A 23788-nucleotide genomic window follows, 5' to 3' on the forward strand; every position below is an offset into this window, starting at 1 on the left:
CCCCTCGCTGTACCACTTGCAAGAATGTACAAGCCAGACCTGCTGCATGGGTGGGTCTCTTCCACTCCAAAGAAGTCCTGTGCAGTTGCATACTGCACAGATGCTTCCATTATTTCTGGTTGAAGAGACCATGCAGCATGCCTTTGTGCAAGATTTCATAGCAGCAGAAGAGACTCGCAGAGCAGCAATGCATGGGACCAACTGTACATTTTTACTTCTTTGACTCAATAGCAAGAACTGAGTCCATATGTCTCCTTTCCATTAACAGGAGAGAGCTGGCACAAGAGAAAGATACAAGAGTTTTATTCTGACATACTTGTCCCCGATGGAATATAATACAACATCCAAAGAGACTTGGAACTCAGTCAATGAAAGCTATCCCACAGGAAGTCGAGGAATATATACAGGATACAATATAAAACTTTCTCTCAGTATCACCATTGGTGTTGTCTGCATATTTGGACTTGTGGGGAATGGAACTGTCATCTGGCTTCTTGGCTTCCGCATTAAGAGGAATCCTTTCACCACCTATATCCTGAACTTGTCTGTGGCTGACTTTGGACTCCTCATATCATTGCCGTGGATGTCTTTAGTTCCAATGTTCTTTACTTATGATTTCATTATTATTTATAATATATTTTTCACAGTCTTTTATAGTATTGGTCAACTTTTACTGACAGCCATCAGTGTGGACAGGTGTGTGTCTGTCCTCTTCCCAATTTGGTATCGATGCCACCGGCCACCACGATTGTCCACCTTTGTCTGTGCGTTCATATGGGTCCTCTCTTCTGTATTTAATGGAATTCCCACCATTCTCAATTTGTCTGGGAATATGCGTTTTCTCTCCATCTATTTTCAACTTCTTATAAATGCCTCTCTCTGCCTTCCACTCATTACCATCTCTACTTTGATACTGTTCATCAGAGTCTGCTTTAAATCACGACAACATAGGCGGGCAAGAATCTTGATGGTCGTCCTTCTTACCCTCCTCTTTTATCTCTTCTTTGCTTTTCCATTAAATGCTGTTTTCTTAATTACTTATCATTCACCTTTGGACATATTCAGGTATTTGTGGGAATGCATGTTTTTAACTACCTCCTTAAACAGCAGTGTTAATCCATTCATTTATTTCTTTATTGGGAAAAAGAAGAGGAGTCACTCTAGGGAAAGTGTGAAGGTCATACTTCAGAGGGTTTTCAAGGAGGAAGAAGCCCCTGAAGCAGAAGAGGAACCACCATTAGAAAACCAGTTATGATGTCTGCATTTGTGCTCAAATATTCTAGCCTCGTCATTCTAATTACAATGCTGCAGATTCCTTTAGGCATTCGATCCAAAGATGGCAGATGAATTTGTTTGAACTCCTGTCGGTCTACCATGAATTCTATGGCTAGGCTGTATATGGGTGATGCATCGTTCCCACTGAAGAAGGTTCTGTGCTAGACAATTCCTCTGAGACAGGATGATGCAGTAAGTCCGGAGTGCAGGGCTCACCTACCCGCTGATCCCAATCGGTAAACCAACTCTCCTGGTTTTTTTCCAGGGAGAGCTGCTCTACCAATTGGGGTTGGCAAGTAGAACAGCCCTCCACTCTGGACTTAGTGAGTCTGCCCACCTCAGAGGACTGGTCTACTCAGGGAGAACTATCCTCTGAGTAGGAGTGTGCACAAAACCAGTTTGCCCAGTTCAGTTTGAGTTGAACCAGACTGGAACCCAATGGGCATGTTCAATTTTATGCCCCCCAGAGAGACCCCTGGCTCAGCTCGAATTTGAGCTGGCTTTGGGGTTCTAAAGTTAAATTCTTTTTAAAAAAAAAAAAAAAAAAACCCTCACCACTGGGTCTGACAGTTTCTGGGGGTGCTGGTAACCAACATTTAATATCATAGATGACTAGACATGTATTTTCTCAGAAATTTGTTAAACCTCCAGACTGGATTACTGCAATGCGCTCTATGTGGGGCTGCCTTTGTACATAGTTCGGAAACCACAGTTGGTCCAGAATGTGGCAGCCAGGTTGTTATTTCTCTGTGTAAACCACCCTGAGCCATTTTTTGGAAGGGCAGTATAGAAATCAGATAGATAGATAGATAGATAGATAGATAGATAGATAGATAGATAGATAGATAATAAATAAATCTCAGAGAGATCACGTTACTCCCGTGTTGAAGGAGATACACTGGCTGCTGATAAGTTTCCAGGAAAAATACAAGCTGCTGCTTATAACCTATAAAGCCCTAAACGGATTGGGCCCTGGATATTTAAGAGAAGATCTTCTTCTCCCCATATCTGACAGTTTTAAAAATGTCTATGAAGACACATCTGTTCATCTGGGCTTTTAATTAAATATTGTTTAACACTTTTATATATTTAATATTTAAGTGTTAAATATTGTTTTAACACTTGTAAAATACTTTTAGATATTTTAAAATTGTTGTAATGTGTTAACATTTTTGTTATTATTTTGTTTTAACTAATGTTTTTACTTTTTCTGTTTATTTTGCTTCATTGTAAACTGCCCAGAAACATGGGTTTTGGGTGCTATATAAATATGTAAAAGGAAGAACGGGAGGTAGGGAGGAAGGAAGGAAGGAAGAGTCGCTTTGGTTGTATTTCAACACAACTGATGTAATTTTTCAATATGTTGTATTTTTTCTTCTGTGTTCTCCTATGTCATGACCTGTGGTCACAACAATAAACCTATTACTTACTGACCTCCCTCAGCCCTTTCATCTTTTTCCTCCTGCAGATATGATGCACTGAAATCACTTTTGTCCTGCATGGATCCCTTCACATTCTAGTTCTGTCCCTTTCGTATTCCAGATTACCATCTCTTCAGTCACCATCCCTCTTCTCTCCCACATCACCGGTCTTAGGCTCCTTCCTTACTTCTTTGGCTCCGTCATTTTGGGGAACAAAGTTCCCTTGATCCATCCTCAAAAAGACCCATCGAGCCATCCTGGCTCTCCAACTCCCATCCAATCTCCCTCCTACCCTTGGCTCCAAATGGTTGGAGTGTGCTTTTCTCTCCTCCTCCTCTGAGCTGGATCACTTCCAATCTGGGAACCCCACTCCAACGTCCACCACAAAAGTCACTAACATTCTAACTACTGTCAAACTGAAAGGTCTACAATACATAGAGTTCGCATCATTCTTGTCCGCTGCTCATTTTATTATGCCCTTTTCTTCCCTACCTGTGTACTGATGACTCCGAGTGTTACCTCGAGAACCCAGCATTTTATCTCTCCATCCAATGATCCAATAGCCCCAAATATCTGTCTAAAATTATGCTTTGATGCTTCAGTGTCATCTTGGACTTGCAGAAGCCCTGCATTGCAGCAACCCTGAAGAAAGATTACGTCCTGTCAGTCATCACTCCCAGGTTGTTCGCTTAAGCTTAGGCAGGAGGAACTCTCTGGCTCTCCTCTACTTTACTTGTGGGATTTGACTGAACATGAGTATTGTTCCTGCTTCTTGCTTACCCTGGGAGATTAGTAAGAAAGGAGGAGGGAGGGAGTCTAGATGACATCATTGGAAATAAGACAGGGAGGTCATTCACACAACCCAAAACTTGGTAGTACATGTGTCCTTTTCAGGTTTGGGAGCTGTGTGTACTCCCAATTTTCAGTTGTGTGGGAGAAAACAACTATGTAGGAGGAGGGAAAAGTGATTATGTGGAAGCAAGGAAGAAGGAGAAGCTGAGTATGACAGCTCTTGCAGCAGGTGATGGAGAGGGAGACTGAAGTATTCTAGATCAGGGTTTCTCAATGTGTGGGTCCCCAAAAGTTATTGGACTTCAACTCCCATAACCCCCAGCCCAAGTAGCCTTTGGTTGGGAATTATGGGAGTTGAAGTCCAATTACATCTGGGGACCCACACATTGAGAATCCCTGTTCTAGAGGATAGGAATATCAGGGATGGTTCAGCCAGGATCATAACCCCGGTTATAAACCACTGTGGCCTTTTGGCATCTGACTCCATGGGAGTAAAAAGAGGAAGGCTTGGCTGGACAGAGTGCCATAGTGAGGGCATAGGCGGCATGTTCTCATGCCCCCTCTCCCGTAGCAGCACACTCCCTACGCTGGCAGTGGTGGCACAACTCGAGCCAGCTCCATGGCTAGACCAGACTGGATTTGGGCAGAACCAGGCTCGTTGGTTCCATGCACATCCCTACAGGAACCATTGCAGAAAGCTATCTGTATAAAGCATATCACATACAAGTACATTAGCTACCATAAGACAGGCATTCAGCAATATTAGCAATTCTCTTTCTGGAGAATTCAGGGACCACCATTGAGTGGTGAAGAGGTTCACTGAGAGAGGCCCCATCTTGGAAGCAGAGAGTCCCCATCCAATTCTCCCACCTTCGAACCCCTGCCTGTACAACTCATGAGAATGTAGAAGCCAGAACTGCTGCATAGGTGGGTCTCTTCCGCTCCCTTGAAGTCCTGTGAAATTGCACACAGCATCAATACTTCCATTATTCCCAAGTGATTTGATGGTGCAGCATGCAATTATTCAGGATTTCACAGGAGCGGAACAGCACCCCCCCCCCCCCGCCCAAGCAGCAAAACATGGGACCAACAATACATTATTACTTGTTTGTCTCAGGAACAAGAACTGAATCCATATGTCTCTTGTTAAATAACAGGAGAGAGTCTGGACAAGAGGAAAAGATGAAAATTTCGCTCTGACATACTTGTCCCCCATGGAATATAATTTAACATCTAAGGAGACTTGGAACTCAGTCAATGAAACTATCCCAGGGAAAATCCAGACATATATACAGACTGTATAGAACTTTTCTTCCATACTCCCATTGGTGGTGTCTGCACATTTGGAGTAGTGAGGAATGGAATTGTCATCTGGCTTCTTGGCTTCCACATTAAGAGGATTCCCTTCAACACCTATATCCTGAACTTGGCTGTTGCCGACTTTCGACTCCTCATATCAATGCTTTGGATCCAATACACATCCAATATAGTGTACTCATGTTTTAATAATTATGTTTGTATCTATTTTTTGAATATTATTTTTTAACTGTAAACCACCCATAATGTTTTGAGTGGTATAGAAATATTTAAAATAAAATAAAATAAAATAAAATAAATAAAATATATTAAAACCTGAACTTTCCACATTACTGTATAGTGTTGGTCAACTGTTGCTGACTGCTATCAGTGAGGACAGGTGTGTGTCTGTCCTCTCCCCAGTTTGGTATCATTGCCACCAGCCACCACAGTTGTCCACCCTTTTGTGTGTGCTCATATGGATCTTCTCATTTTTTTATAATGGAATTCCCATTATTCCTCGTATGTCTGAATACTGGTCTGGGAATTGGAGTTTTCACTCAACCAAGTATCAGTTTATTACGAATGCTGTTCGCTGCCTCCCACTCATAACTATCTCTTCTTTGATCTCTTTATCTGAGTCTGCCTTAAAACACAAAAGCATCAGTGTGGGGAAATCTTAATTGTTGTCCTGCTTACCCTCTTCTTTTATCTTTTCTTTGCTTTTCCACTGAATGCTTTTTATTTAACTGAGGTCCATTTTGACTTTCCATTTCACAGATTCAGGTAGTTCTGGGAATGCCTCTATTTAAGGAGGTGCTAAAAACAGCAGTGTTAACCCATTCATTTACTTCTTGGTTGGGAGAAGCAAGAGGAGTCATTCTAGGGGAAATGTGAAGGTCATACTTCAGAGGGTTTTCAAGGAGGAAGAAGTCCCTGAAGCAGAAGAGGTACCACCATTAGAAACCCTGTTATGATGTCTGAATTTTGTTCAGATATTCTACCCATGTCACTCGAATTATAATGCTGAGGATTCCTTTAGGCATTTGATCCAAAGATGACAGATGAACTTGTTTGGACTCCTAATGTTCTACCATGAATTCTATGGCTAGGTTGCATGTAGGTAATGCATAATAATAATAAAAAAAACCCCAAGCAACTATTTAAATACATCCACTTAAAATGATGAAAGAGTAAAAATTGTCCAATCTAGATGGGGTTAACACACAAGCAAGCTCCCTACCTCCAACTTTGTTTTAACAAACAGATGATCAGAAAATGGATCCGTGTTCAGATCCTGAGCTAGGCTATGATGCTTGTACTGCCATCATAACAATCATGTAGCCAGTGGCATTTGGGGGATGCCCAGCGGAGGAGAAGGAGAAGTCCATTCCGCTTCCCACCCAGTGCTGCCTGGGGTGAGAGAGCAGGTAAGTCATGGGGGCTCCTTATGCTGTTCCCAGCAAGCTCCTGCTTCCCCTGTGGGGCTGCAGCCTCTAGGTAACATCTGTGGAGGGCGTGTGCAGGACTGGGACTAGCCCCTAAGTGACTCAGCTGTTCCTCAGGTCATCTGCTCAGCCTTGTGGCAGTTGGGTCTGCAACCAAAGGGGTACACCAAAGGGGATCGCCCCTTGGGGGGATCCACATCGGGGAAGAACAAGGGTGAGGTCTAGAGGGCTTCTGTTTAATCAGTTTTTAGCTTTGGGGGAATTGGGTTGAAGTTGCTGCAATGTGTTTGGGTTCATCTGGCAATGGGGAGACAGGGAGCACCTTTGTTGACTATGGGGCAGCTATCCCAGTGGTGGCGGGGAATAGAAGAAGAAATGTTGGCAGGTGATCAGGGCATTCCAGGGGAAGGGTAGTCAGAAATTTATTAGCTGTCTCCCCTTCCAGCTGTCCTGCCATCTCTTTGACCTCGGGGAGCATGCCAACAACCCACATAGCCTTACCTTGCTCCTCTGCAATGCAAGGTTGGTCCAAAATAAGCCTAAACTCATCCATGATTTGATTATGGATGAAGGGGCTGACCTGGTATGTATTACTGAGACTTGGTTGGGGGAGGCTAGTGGTCCAGTCCGGTCCCAACTTCTCCCTCCAGGATATCCTGTACAGGAGCAGGTGAGGGGACATGGGCAGGGAGGTGGGGTGGCTGTGGTCTATAAGGATAACATCTCCCTTACCAGAGTCCCTGTCAGGGTATCAGACCATACTGAATGTGTGTACTTGAGTTTAGGGACTGGGGATAGATTGGGACTTCTGTTGGTGTACTGATCGCCTTGTTGCCCAGCGGAATCCCTTACTGAGCTCACGGACTTGGTCGCGAAACTCGCATTGGAGTCTCCCAGACTCTTGGTGCTCGGGGACTTCAATGTTCATTTCAGGACCAATTTGTCCAGGGTAGCTCGGGAGTTCATAGCAGCCATGACAACTATGGGCCTATCCCAAGTGGTCTCTGGACTGACACATATTGCAGGTCACATGCTTGATTTGGTATTTTACTCTGATCAAGGTGGTGGTCCGTGGGTGGGGACTCCTGTGATTTCCCCATTGTCATGGACAGACCACCATCTGGTTAAGGTTGGACTTCTGACCAATTCCCACCTACGCAGGGGTGAGGGGCCCATTAGAATGGTCCGCCCGAAGAGGTTATTGGATCCAGTAGGATTCCAAGAAGCCTTGGATTGATTCAATGTTGGCTTTGCCAGTGATCCTGTTGATGCCCTGGTGGAGAATTGGAACAACTTGCTCACCAGGGCAGTAGACACGATTGCTCCCAAGCATCCCCTCCAACCCACTTCAAAATTGGCTCCTTGGTATACAGAAGATCTATGGGGGCTGAAGCAGCAAGGTACGTGACTGGAGCGCAAGTGGAGAAAGACTCGACTCAAATCCGACAGATTACATCATACAGCATACATCATTAAAGATCTATGCTCAGGCAATATGTGCAGCAAAGAAGCGGTTCTTCTCTGCCCTTATTGCCTCTGCGAGTTCATGCCCAGCAGAGTTGTTCATGGTTGTGAGGGGACTAATATCCGCCCCCACCTCCCTTGAACCAGAATTTGGAGTCATCAGTTACTCACTGTGGCATGTTTAAAGAGTTATTCATAGATAAGATCTCTCAGATTCGGGCTGACCTAGATGGAGACTCCACAATTAATTTGATGTCTGAACTGGAGGTGTCCAACAAACCCTCTTATGTGATTCGGCCAGATCGGTTTCAGTTTGTGACTCCTGAGAATGTGGACAAGCTGCTTGGATCACTGAGGCCTACCACTTGTTCTCTTGTCCCTTGTCCGACATGGCTTGTCCTACCTAGCAGGGAGGCTCTTGCAGGAGGCCTGGTAGAAATCATAAATGCTTCTCTGAGGGAGGGCAGGATTCCTCCTTGTCTTAAGGAGGCAATCATTAGACCTCTTCTAAAGAAGCCTGCATTAGATCCCTGCATTAGAGTTGAGCAATTATAGGCCTGTTTCCAACTTCCATGGCTGGGCAAGGTAATTGAGAGGGTGGTAGCCTCTCAGCTCCAAGCGGTCTTGGAGGAAACTGATTATCTAGACTCATTTCAACATTCTTCTGGAACATCTCAGAGTGCTGGGGGGTAGGAGGCACTGTTTTACAGTGGTTCTGCTCCCACCTCTTGGACAGATTCCAGATGGTGTCTCTTGGAGACTGTTGCTCTTTGAGATCTGAGCTTAAATATGGTGTCCCTCAAAGCTCCATACTTTCTCCAATGCTTTTTAAAATCTACATGAAACCGCTGGGAGAGATCATCAGGGGATTTGGAGCTGGGTGTTCTCAATACACTGATGACACCCAGATCTACTTCTCCGTGTCAATTTCTTCAGGAGCTGGCATATCCTCCCTAAATGCCTGCCTGGAAGGCAGGTAATGGGCTGGATTAGGGAGAAAAAACTGAAGCTGAATCCAGATAAGATGGAGGTACTTATTGGGCGGGGTCAGAACTCCAGAGACAATCTTGCTCTACCTGTTCTAGATGGGGTCACACTTCCCCAAAAGGAACAGGTTCACAGTCTAGGAGTACTTCTGGATCCACACCAATCCTTGGTTTCTCAGGTTGAGGCGGTGGCCAGGGGTGCTTTCTATCAGCTTCGGCTGATACGCCAGCTGCACCCGTTTCTTGAGATCAATGACCTCAAAACAGTGGTACATTTGTTGGTAACCTCCAGATTTGACTTTTGTAATGCACTCTATGTGGGGCTGCCTTTGTACGTAGTCCAGAAACTTCAGTTGGTTCAGAATGTGGCAGCCAGGTTGGTCTCTGGGTCATCTCGGTGAGACCACATTATTTCTTTGCAGATGGAGCTTCAATGGCTGCCAATTGGTTTCTGGGCAAAATATAAAGTGCTAGTTATAACTTATAAAGCCCTAAATGGCTTAGGCCCTGGGTATTTAAGAGAGTGTCTTCTTCACTATGAGCCACACTGCCCTTTGAGGTCATCTGAGGAGGTCCGTCTCCAGTTACCGCCAACACATCTGTGGCTACACAGAGACGGACATTCTTGGTTATTGCCCCGAGATTTTGGAATGTGCTCCCGGTTGAGATATGATCCTCCCCATCTCTGGCAAATTTTAAAATACATCTGAAAACCCATCTTTTCACCCAAGCTTTCCCAGCTTTTTAAAACTGTCTGTTTTAATTTTATAGTTGATTTTAAATTATTGAATTATTTTAACTTTTTATATGTGTTTTAATTGTTTTATGTTTACCACCCAGAGACAAAAGTTTGGGTGGTATAGAAGTTTGATAAATAAATAAATAAATAAATGCACGAAGAAGAAATTCAACAGATGCCACTCTAGCAACCGACGTGAGTAGCACCTTATTTATTTATTGGTTTGTTTGTTATTCAAGTGAAATGAATGGAATTTGATTTGGAAATTAATTGACTTATTTTCCCCCATGGGAAATAATTTGGTTTTTCATCTGAACCAGTCTGAGACTATGATGATCATCCTCCTAGGAACTCAGGGAAATGCATCCTTGTTTTAATGGATTTACATGGAAAACAGAGAAAAGATAGACAATCCCCCAGGGAGGCCCTTTGATCTTGAGGGATCTCCAAGAGGTTGTTTCACCACCATATGCATCAATTTTCTGGTGAGAAAAAAATCTCACCATTTGTTCTGTCGCTCCCTAAAGGTTGTGTCTTGAATAACACGAGGAACAAAGAGGGACCACTCTACTACTACAACTACTACAAATATTTATATACCACTTTTCAACAAAAGTTCCCAAAGCAGTATATAGACAAATAAAAATAAATGAAGATGGCTCCCTGTCCCCAAATGCCTAACAATCTAAAAAGAAAGAAGACAGACACCAGCAACAGCCACTGGAGGGGTGCTGAGCTGGGGTTGGATAGGGCCAGTTGCTCTCCCCCTGTTCAAATAAAGAAAGCCACCACTTTAAAAAGGTGCCTCTTTGCTTAGCTATCAGAGACTACCTCCAGAAAGTAAGTGTGTGTGTGTGTGACACTAGCTGCCATAAAGAGCATCAGCACAGGATTCCAGCAAGATCAGCAACAATCTCCACAACAACAAAAAGTCTGATCAGCAGCCATGAAAGCAAAACCATCCTACAAAATCAGGGTATTGAGTAATGGACCGTTTTACTTTTCAATAATCTCCAAAGCGAAAAGTGATCATGAAGCCTTTTAAAGAATTTACATGGAAAACAGAGAAAAGAAAGGCAACCCACCACAGAGGGGCTCTTTGATCTCCAAGAGGGTGTTTCACCACCATATACATGCATTTTCTGGGATTCTACAGAAAAACCTCCAGCATTTGTTCTGTCACTTCCTAAAGGTTGTATCTTGAATAACCGGAGGAAGGAAGAGGATCTCAAAAGGGACCATTCCAGAAAGATATCTAATCTAATCTAATCTGTCTGTCTGTCTGTCTGTCTATATCTCAGTCATATATTAGCTGCCATAAAAAGCATCAGCACAGAAATCTAGCAAGATCAGCAACTATTTCCATGACAAAAATTCTGATCAACAGCCATGAAAGCAAAACCATCCTTCTTGATCAGGGTATACCAGCTGAAAACCCACCTTTCTCCATAGTGACGCCATGATCATGGAGCCTTAAACAGCAAGAATCTACTCCTTTCACAGATTAAGATTGTTAATAAAAGAACTTTTTTTTCTTGTCATATGACACGACAAGCTGATTAAGAAAGGACAAGAATCAAATGCGGTCCCATATCCTGTACATCTTGAAGGGAGTTGTGTGAAACAAGTGTGAATCACCTCACACCCCTGGACCAGCTTTGGTGCCACTGCCTGAAAGCCAGTCTGAAATGGGTCTAGATTATCAGTTTCCTCCAAGGCTGCCTGGAGCTGGGAGGCCACCAGCTTCTCAATCACCGTGCCCAGCCATGGAAGGCTGGAGACAGGCCTGTAGTTGCTTAACTCTGAGGCATCCGAGGCAGGCTTCTTCAAAAGCAGTCTAATGATTGCCTCCGTAAGATAAGGAGGCATCCTGCCCACCCTCAGAGAAGCATTTATAGTCTCTACAGGCCCTCTACAACAGCTTCCCTGCCAGATAGTATAAGCCACGTCGGGCAAGGGACAAGAGGGTAGGTAGTAGGCTGCACCATTCCAATCAACTGCCACCATAATTATTAGTAATTGTGGTGGCAGACATCCTTTCCCCTTTCTTTTTAAACCTCTGTTTATCACTCTCCTTGTTGTGTTGAGCTCATGATCTCCCCCCCAACCTTCCAATATCCTGAGAACAGAGGTGTGGAAAGCCTGGCAGCAGCCCAGGGACATGACGGGAAGTTGTGTGCCACACACGCATCACTGCTGCTGCCACAGCTGCAGGGACCTTTGCCTGCCTGCCCTCCTTGCTGCTGCTGGGCACTGCACCTTCCCCCTCCCTCTCGCTGCCAAACCCATTCCCCTGTAGGAGCTTCAGTGCATAATTTCTGGTTATTCAAAAGCATTTGGGCAATATCTATTGATCGGTAGAATTTTTAGCTTGGCCATACTTTATCACAGGCCTGATCGAGTAACTCTGACATACGAGGCCATGTTTTGCTGCTGCTACCCGGAAATGTTTTGCTGTTTGGGGCTGATTAGTGGCAAATAGGAAAGTGGGAGATGGAACATTTCAACATGCAGGCAAAAGCCAGCCAGCAAGTGACCACAAATGTCTGGTGCATTGTCATGCAACGTGGGGGCTGGTCATGTAATGTGCGTAAGCATATAAAGATCCAATCAGAAAGCAGGAAACAACCATCATCATAAAAGCTATAAAAATCATTGTATCAGATGGTATGGGGTCCTTGCCACTTATACACGGAGGAGTGTGTTTGGTCCTTCATGCCGGTTGAGAAAATCTATCTTGTGGTTTCAGCTTTTAATGGTGATAAGTTCACAGATATGGACTTGTTTTGAGTAAGATCTTGCCTCTGCCTGAGATTATTTGGAAATCTATGCCAAAAAAAGAGAATCTCTGTTCCAATGGTGATGCTTTGCATTGAGGCAAGGCCAACCTGAGGGTGAACCATCCCTTTGAGCAATCAATAAATCTTTCACCCCCTCCTGACTGTTGTCACTGCTAGGAGGGGGTGGAATCCTTTCCATCTTGGCAGCATGCCAGGGAGAGGAAAGAAGCACTTCCCACATGTGTGGGGTGGCCATTGAAGGTGATTAGCCCAGTGTTGTAGTTTTGCTAGAAGGCAGATATTTTTGAGTGAAACCACTGGTGTCTTAGCCAAAAGAACTATCCTATCCCTTAGCCTATCCCTTTAAATGGCCTCCCCACACATGTGCACAGGGCATTTCAGGGCTTAGCCCAGTGTGAGCATCCTGCTGCAGGGAGGAATGGGAGGTTGGCTCGCCTCCTCCTTACTCCTGCTTGCTGCTTGAAAGGATGGAAAGGATCTGAAAGGATTGAAAAGAGAGGCACTATAAAGGTAATTTCCAAGCACCCCAGCACCTCTTTGTTTTTGTTTTTTAAAGACTTGCAGAGGTTCTTCTCCCCCTTCCTCCCTTCAGTAAAGGTTAAATTGAATTGGATTTAACGGAATCAAGTCTGAATCAAAGCAGCCTGCTTAGGGCTGATTTGATTTGTGCTTGAAACAAAACAGCACTTTTGACTCTAGCTTGAATTAAATCACAGTTATTAATTTTTGCATATCCCTATACCACACGACCAACTTTGGTGTCCCTTGCAGCTACTCATGGGGACCAACAAGGTGTTTTGAGTTTCTCCATTGTTCCCCATGGCAGAAACACTGAAAACATTTCGAGTTTATTTCATCGAAACAGCCAGTTCAACCACTGTTTCAATGAAACCTTTTGGCAGTTCTGCACTTTGTTTCAAGCTTAAAAAAAAGAAAGGAAGGAAAATCCTTTCCATGTACATCCCTAGCTGCCAGTGACCCATGAGCCGTGCAATGAAGTACACTAGTGCATGCACAAGAGTGCTCTGTGTGAGTGAATCTCATTGTTGTATTATAAGACCTGAAAATGGGGCTTCATATTCAGGGGTGAATTAATGCATAGGCAAAGTAGGCACTTGCCAATAGTGGCAAATTTTGAGGGGTGGCAAATTTTTGACAAACAAACTAAGAAGTTCATTCCCTTTTAACATCCTCCTGTACATATCATACCATGGGGGGCTGTGGCAGGGAGTTCGGCAGCGTGGTGCCTACGATCTCCAATGCCCAACCAGGCAACGCTCAGCAAGTTGAGGGTGCAGGAGTGGGCAGGGGGCAGGCCCACAAGTGAACTACATTACCTCATGCTGCTTCTGCTGCTGCCTTTCCACTTAGTAGCGACACCGATGACCCTGGAGTAGCTGGACAGTGTGGAACAAGGCCCACCAGGCAAGAGCGAGGCCAAGCTGCGAGCGGAGCACTGAGCCAAGCAGAAGGTCGACCAGGCCCTCAAGCAGACCAGAAAGGGAAAGCAGGGCCCACTGGCACCTGTCTCTTCCAAGACACAGCTGGTGTCCAGCAACACCCAGTGAGGTACGGCTCTGTTTTGTGGGTGAGGGAAGGAGGGGATGTGACTGGCTGAGCTGACCTTGAGCGTACCACTACCTTGCTGTGCTGAAGAAGCTCGCCAAGAAACTGGAGTGCAAGCAGGTGGGGGAAGGTGGGCCAGGGGAGGGGTGGACAGGCAGCCTTTGGCTAGGTTGGGAGGCAGCAGCAGGTTTTCTCTGAACATATGCAGAGAGTAGCTTCCACGCCTGGAGCACCTGCATTCCTGTGGATGAGGCGCAAAGGGGCAGGCTAGTGTTTTAAATACAAAATGTCAGTGTTGTGCAGTCATCCTCCAGTTTTTCTGTCAGCTAGTTTCTTCTCTGTGTTGAGGGCAGCAAATCTTTCGTTGCCTATGGGCAGCAAACAGCTTAATCCACTCCTGTTCATATTCAGTGCTCTTAATGGAGTGGGCTCAAAATTTCAGTGCTGCACAGATAGATGAAGTTCTTCGTTCAGCACTAGCTATTGTGAGGGTGAGAGGTGGCAGCGTGGACTGAATCCAGACTTTTCCTTCCCATTTCCATTGAACAGGTAGTTGGCTCTGCGAAAGCTAAAAGAGCTTTCCAGGTGGTTTTTTTAGGTGCATGCCTTGAAGTTGGGTCGCATGGATTCAGTGACTATAACGGGGAGGGAAGCATTCACCACCATGCAAGGTAAATATGCAGCATGGCATGTTTCTTCAGGGCATGGCAAAGAAATGCAAGTCAAAAAAGCTCGGTTTTCTGAAACTTCATATGAATTCTGTACTATGCCTGCAAATAACTGGAAAACCAAGTGCAAAGATCTCTGGAGACATTCCTTGCAAGCAATTCCTTCTACACAGGAACTTGCCAAAGCATCCATAGGCTTTGTTAATGAAACTGCCTTGAGGGCGATTGTCCTGCATCCCCTAGTTCAGGCAAATGTGGGCAATTTAGCTCAAAAGGGGAGACAGTTCCAATCAGCCTTAATTTGTGCAAGTGTATGAACTCAAGAAAATCGGCTTGAGAAGGAGGTTTGAATTAAATAAAAAAAGAGTGTATTAAAAATAAATCAGACTAAATTACTATGTGGCCCTAGTTTAAAGGCACTACAAATATGCTAAGAAAGAAATTATTGTAAGGCACATTTAGCTTCCAAATTATGTGTAAATTCCCAGGCGGGCTAGAGAGGTACTTTAAGATAGAGGGGCAAGATTTCAGAAATAAGAGAAAGGGATAGGTTTAGCCATGAAGAAGCTGGACAACAGGCTATATCACCTGTCCTGGAGAGGAACACCACGGTGGTCTGCTGGAGTCTCTTGTTGCAGTCTGCTGGGGACCAGAGTGAGAGGCACAAGGGAACACCCAGGTGTAATTACACGAGGAAGCATACTGGGTAATGGAGTTAGGGATACTTGAGGGCACACGTACCCTTGAGGTCACATTTCTTTTGTCCTGCTCTGCTGAATAAGGGAGCCCAGACAACCTTTTTTTGGAATGCATTGTGTCTTACTCCTTCCTGGGTATGAATGTGTGTGAATCCCCTATGGCATTCAAGGGTGATTGTGAAGACAATTGGATTGTGCATTGCGTTTAAGGAATCTCCTGTGCTGGGACTGACTCTGCCAATAATTCTATCAATAGTTTCAGTAGGCACACTTTCAATGCTGCATCACTTACTCGTCCCTATTGTAATGGAGGCTGAAAATAAGAAACTTGTCTTATCTGTCTTTTCACCCTGGCCTGATGGCCAGGTAGTGTCTCTCTTTGCGAGAGGAAGAGGAGATTTTAGATTTCATTCCAAGGCTGAAGTTATCTTAGATGCCAGACGCTTGAAGTAGCTAGTTCTGGGAGTATGCTTAGCTGGGCACCCCTCAAAGAGAGTGAGAAGCTAATCCCCTTTCCAATTTTTGGGTTAGTAGTCAAATCTAGGGGCAACCAGTCTACTGCCAACTAAGCAACTTGTCCCCATGTATAACATAGACTAGAAGCTCACATTGCGGTGCAGCTCCTGAGCATAGCAAAAGTGCAATCTCCAAGCCTGGAGATGCTGTTGCAACCAGGGAGGCTTCTTGGAGTGGGCAGAAAAAGCTCAGCTAGCAACAACTTCCAGAAGCATCTGGTGGGCCTATGTGTGAAGGAGCAGGGTCATTCTTATGTTCTTATGAAGGTGAATAAACTGAGACTCAATCCAGAAAAGATTGAAGTACTGTTGGTTAGTGGTTCCTTTCCCTGGAACATTTTCTTGATGTTCAGCCTGTTCTAGATGTGCTTGCACTCCCCCCGAACGACCAGCTTAGCAGTTTGGGGGTGCTCACTGGTCCAGCACTAGAGGCTTAAGTGGCCTCTGTGGTTCAGAGCGCCTTTTATTAGCTTTGGATGATACGCCAACTGAGACCCTACCTGGACAGACTTTGCTTGGCCACAGTTACTCATGCTTTGGTAACCTCTCACTTAGATTACTGCATTGAGTTGTACATGGGGCTGCCTTTGATAAGAAAACTGCAGCTGGTACAAAGCAGGGCAGCAAGATTATTAACTGGGAATGGACATTTTGAGCATATCATGCCAGCTGCACAGGCTCCCAGTCCATTTCTGGGCCCAATTCAAAGTGCTGGATTTAATCTTAAAAACCCTACATTGAGAGAGAGAGAGAGAGAGAGAGAGAGAGAGAGAGAGAGAGAGAGAGAGAGAGAGAGAGAGCCTTGCCCTGTATGTCCCAACCTGGTCCTTAAGATCTTCTTTGGAGGCCCTCCTCAGGGTGCTCCTGCCAAATGAGGTGAGACAGGTGGCTATTAGGGAGAGGGCGTTTTTGGTGGCTGCACCCCATTAATGGAAAATCCTCCCCAGTGACGTTCTCCTGGCTTCCTTACTTTTTTCTTTTAGATGCCAGGTAAAGACCTTTTTGTTCACTTTTGTGCACTTACTTTTCTGCTCAGGATTCCCACTGCTGAGGCAATGTCTGGCCTTGTCACTGTGGCTATATACAGAAGCTTTTCAATTGCCTTTCTGTATTTATTGTTGGCTGGTAAAGGCTCGCTGTCTCCATCTTGCGTCCAGAAATTAGCATCCATTGGTGTACTGATATCATCTGTCAGTCCCAGGCATTCTAGAAGATCCTTTATCTTCTGCTTTGCATTGAGAAGGAATGACACATCCTCTTCTCTTTCTATTTGGATGCCAAGGCAATGGGAGATGCTTCCACCTCTATTTCCTTGTTCAGATGCTGCACAGTCTCAAGACTGTCTTGCTTATTCTCGTGTGCAAGAATCAAGTTATCAACATGAGTCAGGATGTAAGTCCATCTGTTCTCTCTGAATCTTGAATCTAGGCAGGGGTCAGCTTTTCTTTGCATGAACCCCTCCTTAACTAGCAGTTGATTCAGTTTCTCATTCCATGCTCTGGCTGCTTGCTTTAAGCCATAGGTGCTCTTTTGCAGTTTGCACACTAGCCCCTTCTTTCCAGGTTCCTCGAAGCCTGGTGGCTGTTGCATGTAGAAGTCTTCCTCAATTTCCCCATGTAGGAAGGCAGTCTTTACATCCAAGTACTCAACTTGCATCCTTTTGACTGCTGCCACGCTGAGCAATGTTCTAAATGAAGTGTGGTTTATAACTGGTGCAAGAGCTTCATCAGTTGGCATCCTTTCCATGTCTTGCCATGAAATTGATTCTTGCATCTCTCCTCCTTTGGCCATGAGTGAGAGTCTTTCAGGTGGAACCCCTTTGTTGGGCCTCTGTGAGTACCTCAGTTCGGGTTCGGGTTGTGCAGGCCCTTCTGAATCTGGCACTGCTTCTTTGGTTGTACTGCCTGGTTCCAGTTTAAGTGGAATCCAATCACATGGTTTCTCATTCATCTGGCTTTCTGGTAAAATTTCTGGCATTTCATTTTTACTTGGCCTTTGTCTTTCACCAAAATACACTGCATTGCAAATTTTGACCTTTCCACCTTTTGGGTCAAGGATTCTGTGCCCTCTAGGTGCATATCTAACAAAAACTCCCAGTTCACATCTGCAGTTGAGTTTGGTCCTTTTCGCCTTAGGTACATATGCACAAGCGTTTGATCTAAACTCTCTGATGTGACTTAGGGAAGGCTTTCTCCCATGCCATAGTTAAACGGTGTTTTATCTATTGCCTTGGTTGGCAATCTTTTCTGCAAGTACTTTGCAGTCATCACTGCTTCACCCCAGAACCTATCTGCTAAATTAGCATCATGCAGCAGACAGTTGGTCATTTCTAGTATAGAGCGGTTCTTTCTTTCAGCTGTTTCAGTAGGTTGAGGTTGAGCCAGCACAGCATTGTGATTAGAGTGTTGGACTAAGACCAGGAAGATCTGAGTTTGAATCCCCATTCAACCATGAAGCTCTCTGGGTGACTCTGGGCCAGTCATGTATCTCTCAGCCTAACCTACCTCACAGGTTTGCTGTGAGGATAAAAATAAGCATGTATCTGAGCTCCTCGGAGGAAGAGCGGAATATAAATCTTGTTGATGATGATGATGATGATGATGATGATGATAATAATAATAATAATAATAATAATAATTTTTTAAAATGCGGGAAAAGTTTAGTGCAAAATTACATTTGACTTCATAAATTCTTTTATCAGACTTAACATATATTCCCCTCCATTGCCTGGCCTCAAACATTGGGGCTTTCTTCCAGATTTGTTATTCACCTATGCAACATATTCTTTAAATTTCTCACACACTTGACTTTTCTCTCTCAGAGCATATACATAGCAACATCTGGAGAAATCATCAATAAAAGTCAAAATGTATTTATTTCCAGCAAGGCTTGATTTTTATTTATTTATTTTTATTTATTTTACTTTTTATATCCCTCTCTTTCTCCAAAGATCCCAGAGCAGTGTACTACATACTTAGATTTCTACTCACAACAACCCTGTGAAGTAGGTTAGGCTGAGAGAGAAGTGACTGACCCAGAGTCACCGAGGAAGTCTCATGGCTGAATGGGGATTTGAACTCAGATCTCTCCAGTCCTAGTCCAGCACTCTAACCACTATACCATGCTGATTGCAACAGACCACAAATGTCAGTATGCACCAGCTGCAGTATCTCCTTGAATTCCACACTCTAGGCATCACTAGGCAACTAGGTATCACTCCTTTGTTAAGTATGCAACAATGGCATCTGCTGGCCATTTCTGGACATGCACTTATCTTATTTATACTTATATAATATACTTATATATACTTATTTCTCTAAGATGGGTGATGCGTAAGAACTATTTTCCTAATATTGATTTTACAACAGGGTTTGAAATTTAGTAATATTAGCAGGTTGAGTAGATCAAAATCGTGTTTGTAAGGTTTAAATCTATGTTTTGAATTATTATTATAGAAAGGGTTAATTCTACAGTTGGTGACTCATGAGGAGATGTGAGCAGGAAGTCCATAATTTGTTTAATGTGTTGTGAATGATTATTGTTAAAATCAATAAAAATTTAATACATAAAAAAGATGGGTGATGCGTGGGGATGTGGCAGAAAGGAGGTGATTGGCTGACTTGGGGGAGGCAAGTTGGGAGGGAGTTTGCCAGCTGGGGTCAGCTGCATGAAGGCACTGTAGAAAGTGGAGGGCCAGCAGGAAGGCCATTGTTACTGCCCACCCACCACACCTGCTGTCAGGAGGGAGCTTGCTGGCTGGGATCGTGAAGCAGGTTGTTCAGGGACTGGGACGGAAGGAGTTTGTGGTGCTGCTACATAAAGCACCAGGGAATTTGGTGGAAGGGGGCGGCTGGCGGTTCACCACCTCAAAACATGCCAAAGAGCTTTAGGCCAGCATGAGGGCACTGTGGAAAGTGGTTGGGTGGCAGGGAGGCCATTGTTAGTGCCTGCCCGCCACACCTGCTAGTGGAGAAATGGAGACAGAAGGACAGGTGGACACAGGCGAAAGAGAGTTGTGGGAGGAAGAACACGAGCAAGAGAGTTGTGGGGGGGGGAGTGATGCGTGGTGATGTGGCAGAAAAGAAGTGATCGGCTGACACTGGCGGAGGAAGGAGGCGATTGGCTGATGGGGGGAGGCAATTGGCTGACAGTGCGAGAGTTCGGAAAGCAAGAAGGCAGCAGCCGGAGAGGCATGTGGGTGGCCACTTCAGAAAGCTGGGGAGTTTGCTGGCTGGGGTCATGAAGCAGAGAGTGAGGGGGAGGACGAGCAAGGGAGCCGCGGGGTGGGGGGGGAGTGCGAGCGGGGGAGCCACCAGTGGGGGGATACCACAGGCTCACTGCACAACTGCACAGATGCTCTGTGCAGGGTCAGCTAGTTTTAAAGTATTCTATTAATTCTTTCATTTGAAGATCAATTTTAATATTTAATCTTCTGTGGCCCAATTTCCTGTGCCACAAGAAAATAACAATTTTTGTGTTGGTATGTGCTTGCCACATTTGCTTGTGCAGTAACACAGTCTAATTCAAAAAGTCCATCATCACCACGCATATGAGCAGTCATAATCTGCCCTGAGCCTTTCTGGAAGGGTGGTATAAAAAGTGAATGAATGAATGAATAATCAATCCATCACCTTCGGGAATATAGCATGCCTTTTTCTAAAAAACTGCTTTGCATCCTCTCTTAAGTCCATATCCAATGGAAATCAAATTGGTTTGCATTTCTGGTACTAAGAGGGCACTATTTATCTGAACTTTTTGGATTGTATCACCTGCTCCTTTGCAGAGGATTTTAGCTATTCCTCTTCCCGATGTGACCAGGGTTCTGCCATAGGCTAAAGTTAGATCATAATTGTTGTCTTTGTCTAATTCAAACATAATATATTCCCTGTGGCACAAGAATCCAGGATGAATTCTCGTTTCTTCCTTGATGGATTCACAGTTCCATTATAAGTCTTGCCTGAAACATTGCATGTTCTTTGTGTCTCAGAGGCACTTCCTGGTTTGCCTTTTTGATTGTCTCTTTGTCACCATGACTGAGCCATGTGTTTACTTTTTTGTCATGGTAACTAGCCTTGTAGCCTCTAGATTTGGTGCTCTTTGTATTTGCATTTGAATAGCACTGCTTATTTAAGTAAACTGCAGCAGTTTTGGCTGGAAAGTTTTCTTGCTGTTGTAGTTCAAGTTGAAGTTTCTGAGACTTTATATTACACTTTCCAAAATTAATTGAGTGCCTGATGCCTCCAGGGCTGTAATCAGAGGATCAAAATTCTTGGGCAAGCATTGCAGCATTAGTCCACTAAACACAATAGCATCAGTGACAATGTGAATATTCGTGTGAAAAACAGGAATTAGAGTTTGCAGAAAAATTATTGGAGAATGAAGAATATAAACACACCAGCTCAACTCCTCAACTCAGAAAGCAAGTTCTCCATATAAAGATATTATTTGCAAATAACACTAAACCATGATCCACATAAAAAATCCCCCAGAGCAGCAATGCATGGGACCAACAATAAATTATTACTACTTTGACTCAATAGCAAGAACTGAATCCATATGTCTCATTTCCATTAACAGGAGAAAGTTGGCACAAGAAGAAGAGATGAGAGTTTCACTCTGATATACTTGTCCCTGATGGAATATAATACAACAACCACAGAGACTTGGAACTCAGACAATGATACTTCTCCCTGGGACATTTCAACAATATATAGAGACAGTATAGCAATTCCTCTCAAAATCATCATTGGTATTGTCTGCACATTTGGACTTGCGGGGAATGGAATTGTCATCTGGCTTCTTGGCTTCCGCATTAAGAGGAATCCCTTCACCACCTATATCCTGAACTTGGCTGTGGCCGACTTTGGACTCCTCATATCAGTGCTTTGGATATTTTTTGTTTCAATATTCCTTACTACTGGTTTCTTTATTTATTTTTCTATATTACTTTTATGTTTCATTGTCATTTATAGTATTGGTCAATTTTTACTGATGGCCATCAGTGTGGACAGGTGTGTGGCTGTCCTCTTCCCAATTTGGTATCGCTGCCACCGGCCACAACAATTGTCCACCTTTGTTTGTGTGCTCATATGGGTTCTCTCTATTTTATCTAATGGAATTCTCCTCATTCTCTATATGTTTGGGATTTGGACAGTTTTCTCTCTCCAGTATCAACTTATTGGGGATGCTGTTCTCTGCCTTCCACTCATTACCATCTCTACTTTGATATTATTCATCCAAGTCTGCTTTAAATCACGACAGCATAGGCGGGGGAAATCTTAATTGTTGTCCTACTTACTCTCTTCTTTTATCTCTTCCTTGCTTTCCCACTTACATTTTTTCCCTTAAATATTAGTGTTTTTCCTAGAAGAATCTACATGTATTTCTGGGAATGCATGTTTTTAACCACCTCCTTAAACAGCAGAGTTAACCCATTCATTTATTTCTTGGTTGGGAGAAGGAAGAGGAGTCACTCTAGGGAAGGTGTGAAGGTCATACTCCAGAGGGTTTTCAAGGAGGAAGAGGTCCCTGGAGCAGAAGAGGAACCACCATTAGAAACCCAGTTATGATGTCTACACTTGTGCTCAAATATCTGAGACCTGTCATTCTAATTATAATGCTGCAGATTCCTTCAGGCATCTGATCCAAAGATGGCAGATGAACTTTTTTGAACTCCTGTGGGTCTACCATGAATGTTATGGCAAGGCTGTATATACAGGTAGGTGATGCATCATTCCCATTGAAGAGGGTTCTGTGGTAGACCAATCCTCCGAGACAGGCTGATGCACTAAGTCCATGGTGGAGGTCTCCGCTACCAGCTGATCCCAATCAGTAGACCAACTCCCCTGTTTTTCCAGTGAGAGCTGCTCTACCAATTGGGGTTGGCAAGTAGAGCAGCGCTCCACTCCAGACTTAATGAGTCTCCCTTCCTCGGAGGACTGGTCTACTCAGGTAGAACTATCCTCTGAGTAGGGGTGTGCACAAAACCAGTTCGCACAGTTCAGTTTGAGTCTGAACTAGACTCAACCCGAACCAGGCATGTTCTTTTTTTGTGCTCCCCAGACAGACTCCTGACTTGGCTCAAATTTGAGCTCTTTCAGAGGTCCTAAAGTTAAAATTTTGTTTGTTTGTTTTTTAAAAACCCTCACCACTGGGTCTAGTGGTCCCTGGGGGTGCTGCCATGGCCGCAGGAAGGCTCTCTGCTCCTCGAATGGCCATTTTGGCCCATTTCCAGGCTGTATGTTTTCAGGTTGGCTGGGGGAAAAATCTTTAGAGACTTGAAAAAAAGTTGTCAGAGATGTGGAGGCTCTTGTTTCAGCAGGGAGTGCATTCTAGAGTCTTGGGGCAGCAACAGAGAAGGCCCATCCTTGGGTATCCACCAGACAAGCGGGTAGCAACTTCAGTCGAACTTCTCCTGATGATCTCAATGGGTGGTGGGGTTCATGGAGAAGAAGATGTTCACTTAAATACCCAGGGCCTAAGCTGTTTGGGGCTTTATAGGTTACAACCAGCACCTTCCCCCCACCCCCCACCCCCGAAACTTATTGGTAGCCAGTGTAGCTCATTTAATATAGGACTGAAATGGTCTCTCTGAGATTACACATAGACCAGCCTGGCAGCAGCATTCTATACCAAGTGCAGTTTCCCAACTTTGTACATAGGCAGACCCATATAGAGCTCATTGAAGTAGCCCAGTCTAGATGTTACCAGCATATGCACCACCATTCCGAGGTCATTCATCTCAACAAACCAACACAGCTGGTAAACAATATTCAGTATCATCAATGACTAGACAGGTATGTCTTCAGAAATGTGTATGAGTGGTGGGAAATTTGTCGAGGTCACTGAGATCTTATTAACGCAGTTCTATTACTATAACTATACTATTACTATTACTAATATTTATATACAATTTTTCAGTAAAAATTTCCAAAGTGGTTTGATTGGAAAATCAAATCCTAGCTTGATTCTGCTCTTAACAGGTAAACAACTCTCCCAGATCACTTCTCAGTGTAAAAATGTTGAAGTTGTACTTTAGCAAAGCATAGGGAAGTAGCATAGCAAACCACACAAAGTATATAGAACCCCATCAAGAAGCAAGAAGCAGCAAAAACTCATC

At 44.2% G+C, this 23788-nt stretch overlaps 1 protein-coding gene and 2 pseudogenes across 1 annotated transcript; all 3 read left to right on the forward strand.

Moving 5' to 3' along the window:
- Window positions 1-325: 325 nt before the first annotated feature.
- On the forward strand, window positions 326-1255 carry LOC128323249 (mas-related G-protein coupled receptor member H-like). Its single transcript, XM_053245978.1, has one exon. It carries the CDS (start codon window positions 326-328, stop codon window positions 1253-1255), a length of 930 nt encoding a protein of 309 aa, XP_053101953.1.
- Window positions 1256-3698: 2443 nt separating this feature from the next.
- On the forward strand, window positions 3699-5761 carry LOC128323250 (mas-related G-protein coupled receptor member H-like; annotated as a pseudogene).
- A 15542-nt stretch (window positions 5762-21303) lies between these two features.
- LOC128323251 (mas-related G-protein coupled receptor member H-like) lies at window positions 21304-22238 on the forward strand (annotated as a pseudogene).
- The last annotated feature ends 1550 nt before the right edge of the window (window positions 22239-23788 follow it).

Source organism: Hemicordylus capensis, chromosome 4 (assembly GCF_027244095.1).
Source record: "Hemicordylus capensis ecotype Gifberg chromosome 4, rHemCap1.1.pri, whole genome shotgun sequence".
Taxonomy (NCBI): domain Eukaryota; kingdom Metazoa; phylum Chordata; class Lepidosauria; order Squamata; family Cordylidae; genus Hemicordylus; species Hemicordylus capensis.

Coding starts and splice junctions, on each gene's coding strand:
- LOC128323249 (XM_053245978.1), top strand. CDS start 326: ATGGAATATAATACAACATCCAAAGAGACTTGGAACTCAGTCAATGAA.